General features: G+C 40.6%; 1 protein-coding gene across 1 annotated transcript in view; it reads right to left on the reverse strand.

Moving 5' to 3' along the window:
• Positions 1-5,872: 5,872 nt before the first annotated feature.
• Positions 5,873-12,398, reverse strand: part of LMNTD1 (lamin tail domain containing 1) — a gene marked incomplete at its 5' end in the record, with an annotated part of 19,921 nt that continues 13,395 nt past the window's right edge. Inside the window, 4 exons of the mRNA XM_009705129.1 lie at positions 5,873-6,010; positions 7,307-7,425; positions 8,203-8,341; positions 9,659-9,854. Coding sequence (XP_009703431.1) covers positions 5,873-6,010; positions 7,307-7,425; positions 8,203-8,341; positions 9,659-9,854 — 592 coding nt within the window. The remainder of the gene's footprint in view (positions 6,011-7,306; positions 7,426-8,202; positions 8,342-9,658; positions 9,855-12,398) is intronic.

The raw sequence follows: 12,398 nt of genomic DNA on the forward strand, positions 1-12,398 counted from the left end.
TCGAAGTCCTTGGGACAAGTCCAGAGAACAAAAGCATCATGATACAAGTGCATCTCATCTCACTCAACTCTCAATTTCTGGGACAAAAATCATGAGAACCAGTGGGAAGAACAGAAAGCTAGCAGGCTTCATCCACTTGGTATAGAAGACGGTGGTAGGAATTGGCTCCTTTTCACTGAAAACATGTGCTAAATATGTTCCTTGTCTGCAGGTTCAATTTGCCACTGAAAGCTTAATTAGTGTTCCTCAGCAACAGGGAAACATTCTGATTGACAAAACTCGCTGGTTTTAGCTGAGGTTTCAAAGTGCTCACTTCACAGTATGCTCCAGTTATTTTTAAACTCCTTGCAAAATTCACAGCTGAGCATTTTGATTCATAGTGAAATTCATCAACAACAACAAAAAAACACCATCCCCAGAGTGATGCATTTCTGAAGAAAATGGGAGGTAGGAGCTCAGCTCAAACTTTGTGCCCTATGACAGTAGCAGCTTTTCCCCTCTTCTCTCTCAGTCTCAGAAGAAAATGGGGCTACTTGGGTGAAGAGGAAACCAAACAGACAGTTCAACAATCAATAAAAAGACTATAAATTAAACATAGTGAGAAATGAAGTGAAACTATTTGTAGGTAACTTGGGAGATCTTCTGTTGTCAGCACCAAAGAAAACTGTTCAGAAGAGTTTCAGGAGGGACTCAAGGCAAAGTGGACAAACAGTAAGGTGTCAGTTAAAATTTCATATGGATGTGTATGTGCTGAAAAGAACAGCCACCACACACCCTACCATCATCTTGTTAACTGCAACAACTCAAGAGTAAAGCCACAGTAGTCACTGGAACTGGGTAGTGAAAATCCTGTTCTGTAGCATCTAGAAAGCTAAAACGCTGAGCTGCATGAGAAGAGAAGAGGCAAACATTTTCAAAACACCATCATGCCACTAAATACACTTTGTTCTGTACTGGAATATTGTGGACTACTGCTATTAACATCCCCCAAAAAGAGACTGAAAAGATAATGTTTGATTATTATAGAGGAGAGCTAGGAGCTAGAAAGCATACAACAGATATCTGAGAAACTAAATACTTTAAGCTAATAACCAAATACCATCAAACTGTATAATCTGTGAGGCCCATCTTTTTGCAGTTTTGAGTGGGCCTTTGTACTTCTGAAATATGAGCATATGCTAGACTGATTTTGAAAAGCAAAATTAAGTATCTAAGAGGAAAATGCAAAAATACTTTGAATCACTAATTTGATCCAAAGGCATTGACCTAACTTTGCTATATTAAGTCACTAAGAAAATAAATACTCATATTTAAAGATAATGGTGATTAAAAGTGTTTGCAGAGGAAAACAAATAAGTTAACAATACTGATTTCTGTAAGTCTCTGATATTATGAAGCATTTACAAACTAGTTGAAGAGTCCTTACTGAACAGGGAAGCTTTCTTGAACCAAGACCCAAGCAAGCCTGTACTTATGCATATCACTGTGGACCCCAGTGGTTCATGTCAGTTATAAGCCTGCTAGTTAAAAAAATTTTAAGCAAGGAAAGAAAAATCAAAAAGAAAAAAAAAAGAAAGTAGTCATACATTTCAAACTCATCATTCCACCACCATCAGTAATAATGTCTAGCAGTGTACTTGTATAAATCTGCTTAAAGCACTTGTAATATTTGCACTGTAATAAAATAAGAATGCTGCTTACATCTCTCTATATATTCATTTCTGGAAAAATCCAGGAGTAATATGTAGTACACATGAATATTTATCAGAGGAAAATAATGGTTATACCCATATTTAATTTTTAATCTGAGATCTTGGATATTATTAACTTTCCTGACAGTATTAAGAGGAATAATTTCATAATTCAGTAGCGAAAAGAACTGCAAATGAACCATAAGTAAATAGAGCTGAATTATCTTTTGCAAAGATCTGAGAAAGAAAGACTGAGGGTATGCAGGCTGCATGTGAAAACCTACAGAATTCAGACATATTTAATGCGTGACAGGCTACCTTGCTTCAAGTTCTGCCTTCGGAGTTCCCACACTCAGGAAATAAATCTGCAGGCAGGCCCCTTCTCTCTGCCTGCAGCCCTGTGTCCTGGAAAAATGTGATTGCATTACAGTCTCAGAGGTGTTTTGGTTTGGTTTCACATTGCTTACTTTATTGAAAAAGTTTTTAGTCTTGACAGTTGCAACGGAAAAAATCTTGAAACCAAATGTAGCTCATGGCAAGAGCACTGGCCTCCATCTGCAGAGATATGACAGTAGATGGGAATGGAGCACAGAGGACCACATGCAGCTCACCCAGGCCATGCTGGCAAATTCCATTTGACATACTGGGCAGATGTCCTGCATGTGCCTGTAGCACCCTGGGTCCGAAGAGGAGCATACCTGTGGAGTGGAGTTGCCACTCCACCCCACTTGCTGTGCTCAGGTTCACATCATGGAGGACTATCAAGTGCACAGGCTGGCTTCCTCTTGAATAAAACTGAGCCAGAAGATGTCCTCTGGAGTCACTCCTCAAGCACACTGGGTGTAAGCAGATATTCAGACAGAAACCACTTTGTGCAGTCCAGTGGTGAGCATGAGTGGGCTACACAGCAGCCCAGGAAGTTTCATACCCAAAAAGGACCTATGCCATGCAGAGGTACGTGCCCCCTCATGGCCTCTTGGACCAGCCTAGAGATGGGACAAAGTAAATCACCCTTGAAATGTGTACAGGGTGGATGCCAGGTCTGCAGCATCAAGGGGTTTGCTCTACAGACCTGCTCCTATTTGTCCACAGCATTTGCTCATGTGAACACAACCTCTGATGCCACCAGCACCCCGAGTTGGCAGGTACCGATTCCCTCTCTGTCCCCAGCTTTTCCCTGTGCAGGAAACTAGCAGAACAGATACGGGGGACCCAGCTCTGCAGAAGACCAGAGCGACACAGAATGAGACAAACTAAATTTTAGCAAATGAGACAAACAGGGATTATACAAAATAGACACCTAGTAGTTGGTGCTACCAGTGCTTAAGACAGAGCAGGAAATAAACCATGAAATTAGGTCTATTACAACTAACTCCATCAGGTTTTAATCTGCTTTGCCTGGATTTAACAGTTGAGAAGGATCTTCCTGACAGTTCTCCCTGGCTGCAGGATTACTATTTGGGTGTGTAAGGCTAAGCAGGTGCACGAACACCTTCCTAGATCAAGCTGAAAGGCTTTCCCTAGGCTGGCAATCCTAGAAATGGGGAAAAACTCCTGACAACTGCGCAAGTCACCTATCCATGCCAGTCACAGGGTGACCTCCTTAGGATATTCAAATAATTTGACCAGTCTGGTTTTAACTGTTCACTAAAGAAAGAACAGGTGTTACAAAACTGTCTTCAGGAGCTGGATACCTAGTTCCTTTAAATTAATGGCAGCTGAGCACTTAAAACTTGCCAGTGTTTTAAAATACTAAGTGGAGCAATGAGCACAACTGGAAGAGTATACTATAGATCATTAAAACTCCTTTTTATTTACATATTCAACCTAAGCCTTTGTGTGTTTCACTTGGTCTTATTTCTTCTAGTTACATTTCCTGGATCTAAGACTGTTTCTTTTCTTGCTGTGATGCTTGAACAGCGTCGCACGATGATCACCTTGCTTGTCTAATACACATTTAGCTCTTTTTCATCTTCATGAATCAATCTTTTCAGACGCTTTTTCGCTCTGTCATCCTCCCCTGAACTCATTCCAGTGTCTCAACAGCTTTCTGGGTTTGACGTAGCCAAATTACACACTGACTTTCTCACCACTGCCTAATTAACAATTCACAGCCAATATATAAGAGTCTCTTTCTCTTACTGATTCATAATATTTTGTTTCATTTCCTAAATGTATCAGTATTAGTAACAATAGCCTCCTCACATCTTACTGAGACATGCAGCTCTATAGAGTAGTGGTCTTCTGGGGGAATGCACGACAATCCATTGGGATACAGGAAGAAAATGTTTTTCTAATATTACTAAATAAAATTAAATTTTAAAATAGTAATTTTTATCTTTATCTCATCCTTTTAAATTTCTATTCATGTGTATGTTTTGTAATATACATGATATATTATTGCAGTAGTAAATGTATATAATTTACAAATAAATAAATGTACATATATTGGGAGTGTATGTTCAAAAATTTTTTACTGATATGGGTGTCCAATTATAAAGGTTTGGAGACCACTGCTATAGAAGTAAGAGGTGGTAACATACATATATTTTAAGTCTTAAGCTATTTGTGTCAGAAGATCCACCCCGTTGCCACTATACACACTACAGTATATACCACATCGGCTGTTGAACTCACCTGGCGTGGGGTCAGGCCTTGGTGACTGACACTGGAACTGCCTGCACAAACTGCTGCCATCATTCCCCATGGTTAATGGTCTAATCAGAGAAAAGCGAGGGTGTGTTGGAGAGTGCAGTTTGGGACCAGGCACTTTGATTAGGTAAAACAGATGCAGAGCTCTTTTTTTCCCTGTAAACAGAAATTCCTTTGAGTTTACTGTGTGTTTTTCACACATTTTGCACATGCATGTATGTGCACAGGCTATAAAAAACATGTATATTTTATCTATTATGGCATTATTTATTGTATTGCATTAGCATATTTATTACTGTATTTTGCATAGATTTACTGTGTTTACTGCACACATACATTAAATTTATGCGATATACCCAACAAACAGCACACATATATTTGACACATTCTGCCTTTAGTTGTAGGTGGAAGAACTGCAACTTCTATATTGTTTGACATATCACATTATAATTTACCATTTGCCTTTGGTTGTAATTCTGCCAGACTTGAACTCTTTGCACTGAATTTTTATATAATTTCTCCCTGCTTCTGACTTAATTTCTTTGAAGAGTTTAAGCAAAAGTGATTTAGCCATTTTTAAGAACAAAGTTTGTGAAGAACAGCCAGTTTAACCTATGCTGAAAACTGTTCATCTTCTGAACATCTCCAACCACAGTCTGGAGAAGAAATTTACAGCAATCACCCCAAACATGAGAAGGGTCACCTACTTTTTTTCTGAAAAAATATCCAGATTGTCTAATCCTCTATTTTTGAAATACATGTTTTTCTGTCATGAACCTAGCTCTAAAGCCCCTGGAACCAATATTCTGGAAGAGACTTAGAAAAAAACCACCAATATCACGTTCCTTATTCAAAATGGTGAATGGCTCTGCCCAGGGGTTCCTGACCGAGACCTGGGTGCCCAAACTAAACTGTCCGCAGCTAGACCAATAAACAACATTTTTCATAGTGCTGCCAATTTTAAGTTTGATACAAAGGCTAAAAGGCAGTTTTGAAACAATTTAGAAAGCAATGGCTATCAGTCCCTAGCCCAGTTCAGAGCGCAGTGGGCTGAGAGAAGACCGAATTCAGGTCCACCCTTCTCAAGATGAAGGTAAATAGTTCTGCAAATATCAACATTTTTGGCTGAAAGCTTTCCAAGTTGTGGTCTCCAAATGGTGCCATCCAAACACTTGGGGCTCAAAGGTTAATATGTAATAATAAAGTCACATTTTAAGAAGAATTTTGCTCAGATTTCACTTTCCACTTAGTCTTGACTGACAATGAACGTGCTCCTATCAGGAGTTTTGAGCTGGAGTCCTGTTTGAAGGTTAACGTTAATTCTTATTTTCAACATTCCAAAGCTTTAAAAAAATTTCTTACCAAGATGCTCATTTAAAAGTGTTCACTTACAGAGCCAGTCTGGCATAATGCTGCAATTATAGAGTACACACAATGAACATCAGATACCTTTTAATGAAGTTTTATCTTTTTTTTCTTGTTTGCCATGGGTCAGCCCTCTTCCACTCTGTATCAGTTATTGTAAATTCCTATTCATTTTCCCATCCCTGTTTTTGCTTTGTTGTTGAGAAAGTTGGTATAACAATGTTCTCAATTTTTTCAGTTTCCTCTTCCACCACCGATCCTTGCCTTCTGTTCCAGTAGAGAGGAGTGTACCAAGCCACAGCCTGAAAAAAACCTCCAATGTATCACTGCTTATTTATATTCTACATTTTTTCATCAAGATAATTGTTTGTTGTAGACAAACCAGGAAGGGCTGAAAGGGTAGGTGGTCCAATGTATTTCTGAGTTATTTATAATTTGAAAGATAAATATCAATCGCAACCACCAAATTCCAGCTTTTTTTCTTTGGTCTTTAAAATCCATTTCCAGTCTTTAAATGTATTTAGGGTAGACTCATCATCTGAGAGCCTTGAAATTCCACTGCTTCAATTAAGTAAACTAGACAAAGAAGGAGAGAAAAGAGCACATGACAATTCTGCAAGTATGTCAAAGGCTGCTGAAGAAAGAAAAAGCAATTTGTTCTCCACATCCACAGTGGATAGGACAAGGAGGAAAAGACTAAAACTGAGGCAGAAAAAGTTCAGTTTAGGCACTAAGAAAGTTCTTCTAAGCATACAGAGTGAGGCACTAAAGCAGATTACCTGGGGACCTGGTAGAGTCTCCCTTACTAAAGGTCTTCCAGAACTACCTAGGCAAGCCACAGCCAGGAGTAATCCTGGCAGAAGTAATCACTTTTCAAGTTCCCTTTCAGCCCCTGATTCCCTGGCACTGATGTAATAGCAAGTACAGCCAAACAGAGCTAGAAGAGGAGTAAATGTGAAAAGGTGAGACCAAAGTCAACATTCACTTAACAGGCTGTAAGGTGTAAATTATGCTACCTTGGTGGAAGTTGTATAACTTACACTGTTTATGAAAATCACAGGTCTTTTCCATATTATCACTAGTATGAGTTTGTCTAGCTAAAAATAACCGAAATCATAGTTACCACTGGACAACTATAGGGTAAAAAATGATTTGGGTCTCTTTCTCATCCCCAAGTCAACAGAAGTTTGCCTAAAATTATTCAACACAGTTGCCAAGAGGATGGCAGATACTAAAGGGCAGCCGTGGGCTCAGTAGCCCTGGGCATACCTAGATCTTTCATGGCTGAAACAGTGGAAGAGGACAGTGCGCTGCAATTCAAACTTGTGGAGCCCCTGCTTCAATCGCTGTAAGGATATTAGCCTTTCATTCAACAAGTGGCATCATCAATCTACTGTTTTTCTTCAGTCTTTCTTAATAATTAACATTCATTAACATCTACACTGAAGCAAGGTTAACAGAGAGAGATCACAGCTTTGCTTATGTTTGGATTGCTTGTGCTTGGTTCTACAAGGACTTTGAGGAAGGTCTCTGAAGGAAGTCCAGTGATAAGAGCTGTCTGGGTAAGAAAACATGGTGATTTTGCTCAGGGCACTCACTTGACCACTGGGCTCACAGAGAATAGTAGCACAGTCAAGGCTTGTCCTAAATCTTTCCAGGTCCTCCCAAAGAAAATCTGAGGGAGGTTTCTGAAGCACTGTGGCATCTGCTGCCCGAACTTGCAAAGATCAAGCAGCCATTAGATTAAAGACAAAATGGCTCCTGGATATTTATATAAGAACTCAGTAAAAACATCAGGTTTTCCTTTTCCTTTTTGATTTTTGTAACACTGGTCAACTATTTGATCTGTGAAATCAAAGCTGAAAGAACTATATTTCAAGACTCGCAGCTTAGTCGTAGTGATTATTTTCAAGTACCTCTCCTGTGGATTAACAGAGATTAGCAAAGGCACGTTTTTCAAGGTGTGACAGTAAATCCTGAGCCTTTTGGTCTGGCTTGCTGAAAATAAGATTAAAAATAGGCAGTTTCTTTTATTTTCTGAATTACCAGGGGCATTGGAAGAGATCTGTGATATCAGTTTTAAAATTCCAGTCTCTGCTTGATTCTGGATAACCTCTGTTCAGGGAGAAGCTGTCTCTACTGGAGACTAGAAATTTTTTGTACTTTTATCCTTATACAAAAGATTTAATGATGTTGTGCTTTATAAAGTGAACACAATTATCTGTGACCTTTATCACTAACGCACTAGCAAAAGGACCTGTTATGAAAACATTTCTCTTACATAAGACAACCACAACACACTTTTGCAAATGGTGTTCCTAGAGGATTTGGCATTTGCCATTTGTGAGAAAATGGCTTCAACCATTTCCTGGGAGCCAAAACAAGTCTCATTCGATTTTAAAGAAGTATCTTGAAAAAAATCAAATGCTCTCTTTCAAAAGTTCTCGCCATACGGCACTCTACCAAGATATATTTGTGGTTTTTTCACACATACACCAGAAGACAGCATTGACTCTGGCTATCCTGGGCTCCCACCAGCTTGCATCTCCAGCTTTCTTGTAAGAGGGCTCGCACAGGTCTGCATTGACCCACATTGAGCTTGGTGATGAACGTGGACTTTGCCTCCTTTTATTCTGTGAGGCCTCAATTTTCATTTCGGAAAAAGAAACAAGCACTGGTGGTAAAAGAGGCTTCAGGCCATATTCCAACCATCTACATTGGCATCTAACTTCAGCATTTTGCCTTTCTGTTGCTGTCACAGGTAGCTGGGGCCTGGAAGTCCTCCCTAGCTGGCTGTCTGACACAGACACTATTGTACATGAATTTTAGATGCAAGAGTTGGCAGCCTGAATATGACCCTTTGAAATTAATAAACCACCAGAAATTTTCTGCTTGCGTATGCTGAAACAGAAGTGGTAGTGGACCTCCTACCTCAGTCAGTTGTTCATCCAAGAGCCCTTTAATTGTAACGGGAACAGCAACCTTGTCACTGACTTCAGGACTGATCAGAGCACTTCAGAAAGTACTACTTTTAGGGTAGGTGGGAATGGCTGGCACATCAAAGCCAACTAGGAAGAAACAACTTCTGGGGAGATCTGCAAGGTGTCTTGCAGCCAGCAACTTTACCCAGTACAGCAAAGGCTGTGCCTGCACTGAGTGCAGGTGCATCCCAGAGGTTGCTGGAGGCTGGCAGATGTTCCTCAGCTACACCTACAACCGAGCCTCAGTCACATGTAGTTTAAGCATTCAAGCCTTTTTCATTACCATGGATATCAGATGCATATATTTGTTGTTTTCTATTTAAAGCTTTTCTGGGGTATGATGAAGTCATCTGACTCTTTGCATCTTAGATCCTATCTACCTCTCTAAGTCTTATTCAAACTGGCAAAAAGATACATCTGAACTAGCTGGAGGGGAAGTAATTTTTGAAGAGCAGCAGCCCATGCACTGAAATTTTTAACATATAGTTCTGGCATGACATCAAAGGAGAGCACATCATTATCTTCCTTTTACAGAATAGGAAACTAAGGCACATAGTGTCATTGTTTTGCCTAAGGTCATCCAAGGCAAAGCCAGGAACAGAGCCCCATTGCCTGAACAGTGGTTTATGGCTTTCTCTGCTAGATAACAGCTGTCCTCAGATAGTGGGCAGAGTCTGGAAAGTAACATCATTTTTCTTTTTATTTCCAGTGGTACCTCAGAATATATACAAATTGTGTAAGTTAACTTATTCCAGGATAGCTTCCTATTTCTGGGCAACATGAAATGCTGGATGCGTCATGCAAATGCCAGGCTTGCACTGATGATGGACATTAGCAGCTTCTTCTGAATTCATCATTATTTGTGAGTGTTAGCCTTTCTGAAAATACAGACTCAAGTTTGTCTCTATACCATCACACTAAGAGTGTACCCTAGTCTGCCAGCTGAGAAAAGGCACTAAGTCTCCCTACCACGCTAACTGTCATGGTGGACTTGGGCCCCATCGTGGTCTCAGGGGGAAACTGAAATACAGCCACTATTTGACCTTGGACGTCCTGCTTCAAAAGATAATCCCCAATTCTTTCCTCTTTTTCAGGGGCACAGTTCAGGATCTTTACAAAATGACCACGTGGATCAAATTCAGCAATTTTTAAATTTCCAATAGTGCTAAAAGAACAGAAGTTGATTTGAAAGTGTAAAAGCATCGCTTCATTGAAAAAATACATGTATTTCCTTATAACAACTAGCCTCGATGTCAGTAATTAATCGTAAGTAAACATACCACAGGCAAAATATATACAGCTCTGCCATTCTACTTTTTATGCAGTGCCTTTCACCTGAAAAAATCCATTTGCATTAAAATTAGTATATTCTGTTTCTCTTTCACACTTAGGTAGCATGTATTATCCCTAGAAATTAGAAGCTTCTTTGTGGGGCAAAAAGTCATCAGTATACCATTTGAATTTGTTTTTGTCTAAATCTGTATAGGCTACAACTTCTAAGGCTGCCTTGGGTATTTAGCCTAGTACGATTAGTGACAGTTGTATAGCTGACTCCCCTTTGTAATTCTGAAAACTCCTCCCAACCATCAATATACCTTTCTCCTCCTGCCTTTCATTGTTTTTTCCTTCCTGGAGGAAGACAAATCTTCATTATTAACAATTTATTATTAACTCAGAGAGACTCCATGCTACAAGACTGAGATTTCATCCCTCCCTTGGTTCAGAATCACAGCAAAGCTGGGTCTGTTTTGCATCTGCAGTAAGATCAGGGACTCCTTGCATGAGCAGGGAAACACTCAATCTCCCTTAAGCACTGGAAAACGAATTTATCACTTGAGTGTTCCTAGAAGTATTGCACATGTCAAGGGAGCACTTTTAAACACTCAGTCCCAGACTGTAATACTCATCATAGGTCCTATTAGACAGGTTGTGAATGAAGTCTAAGAATCATTCAGCTTTAGATGTGGCATCTACTACAATAAATTTCATTATTTAGCACTGGTGCAGCATCTTGTCCTTCTTCTGTGTATGTGTTGCTTTTGCCATTGCCACATTTGTCTTGTTCCAGTAAGTTTAAGTCAAAGGCCTCTGTGTGTATAGTAAAAGTTGACCCAACAGCCTAGACAGCCTATGTGCTTGCTTAACATAGCCAAATCCTCATCCACAGTGTGACAAATACTGCCCACCCACCCCAAATAATTCAGCTGCATGGTGTAGCAGCGAGTCACACTTGCTCATGACAGCCAGGCTGCCTCCGGGCTGCCGCTGGCATGATAGGTTTGGAAGCAGAGCCGCGGGGAACTGCCCCCTCCCTGGCCAGAGAAGACATGCATAGCGAATGTAACACTTGGCTGCCTCTCCTCTGCCTTCCTGCAAACTTTGGGAACAGTAGAGCATCCCTCCTCCCACTCAGTCCTGGTCTATTTGTGCTTCATGTCAGCAAAAAGAGACCTGGAAACAGCTTACCAGAGACGCAGAGCCTCAGAGGGGCTTTGGTAGCACAGCCAGACTGAGGGGTTCCTCATCTTCATATTCTCCCTGTCTTCTGGCTGCTTACTTTCATCTGGTTGCCACAGTTTGGCACGTTTCTCCTTCCTCCCTGCTCACAGGACCACACTGTAGGCTGGATTCCTGAAATAACCCAGTGTAAAAGGTTTTGGGGGAACATTATCTTAACCTGAGCTTTTTTAGGAGTCTCTGTAAGCTGCTGTATCAGTGCAGCTGAAGGGATGGCCAGCTGTGCTTCAAAACTTTGCAAACTGCTGATGCAGAGAATGATCCTTCGGGATCCCTTGGTTTGTAAATCATCATTTACACATGCAATACACATGCAGATGTAAAATGCTGCGACTCAAATCCACAGTTGCTTTCTACCTACATGACTACAGTCCCAGGGCTCCAGCAGTGGCCTAGGACTCCAGTAGGCTCTAAAAACAGAATGACACCAGCAAAAAAGAGAAATTCCTGACATTTTTACCCTCTGGAAGGGTGTAGAGCCAGTTAAGTCACTGGGAGAAGGCTTTTAAACCATAGAGATGGCAAAGATCTTCCTGATCTCTCATTTCTCTCTATCTGTGCAAGGAAGGGGAAGGAAAAGTTTTGGGTGCCAAAATGCACCTAGGAGGACAGGAAAAAGCAGATGGGGAAAGACACTCCCTAAAATGTTCTTGAAAGTCCATTTTATGATGTAACATTGTAAACAGCAGAATCTTGGTTGATAAAGGAGTGAATAATGAGGGTCCAGGATAGTGTAACTTTCCATAAACAAGACTTCAGGTTGAACCTAGTGAAGTCAGGGAGACTTGGGAACATAAAATGGGGCTGACAGGAGTTTTTGATACAACACACAGGACTGGTAAAGGAGCAAATGACAGAACATGGGAATTTGGTGCTGGAAGCTGCTGAAGCATGCAACACAGAGCTGCCAGCTTTCGTCCAGGCAATCCACTGCCTCACAGCCATGCTGGCTGAAGGAGAAGGCCAGATACAAAGCTGCAAGGGTTAAACAGCAAGGTTGGCTCAGTCATGCCTAAGGGTGAATCAGACAAGAGCTGTTAGTGATAAAGAAGAGTAAATGGGCTTGATCATCCTTCACTCTCAGTCTCAGGGACTTTGACTCCACTCATCACAAAACTTAAGAGCAGGTATAATTCTCCTCTTCCCTTTACTTATAAGGGAAAATGAAGCTCTCTCACACACACTCCTTCAC

The sequence above is a fragment of the Cariama cristata genome, unplaced genomic scaffold (assembly GCF_000690535.1).
Source record: "Cariama cristata isolate BGI_N322 unplaced genomic scaffold, ASM69053v1 scaffold7188, whole genome shotgun sequence".
NCBI classification, from domain to species: Eukaryota; Metazoa; Chordata; class Aves; order Cariamiformes; family Cariamidae; genus Cariama; species Cariama cristata.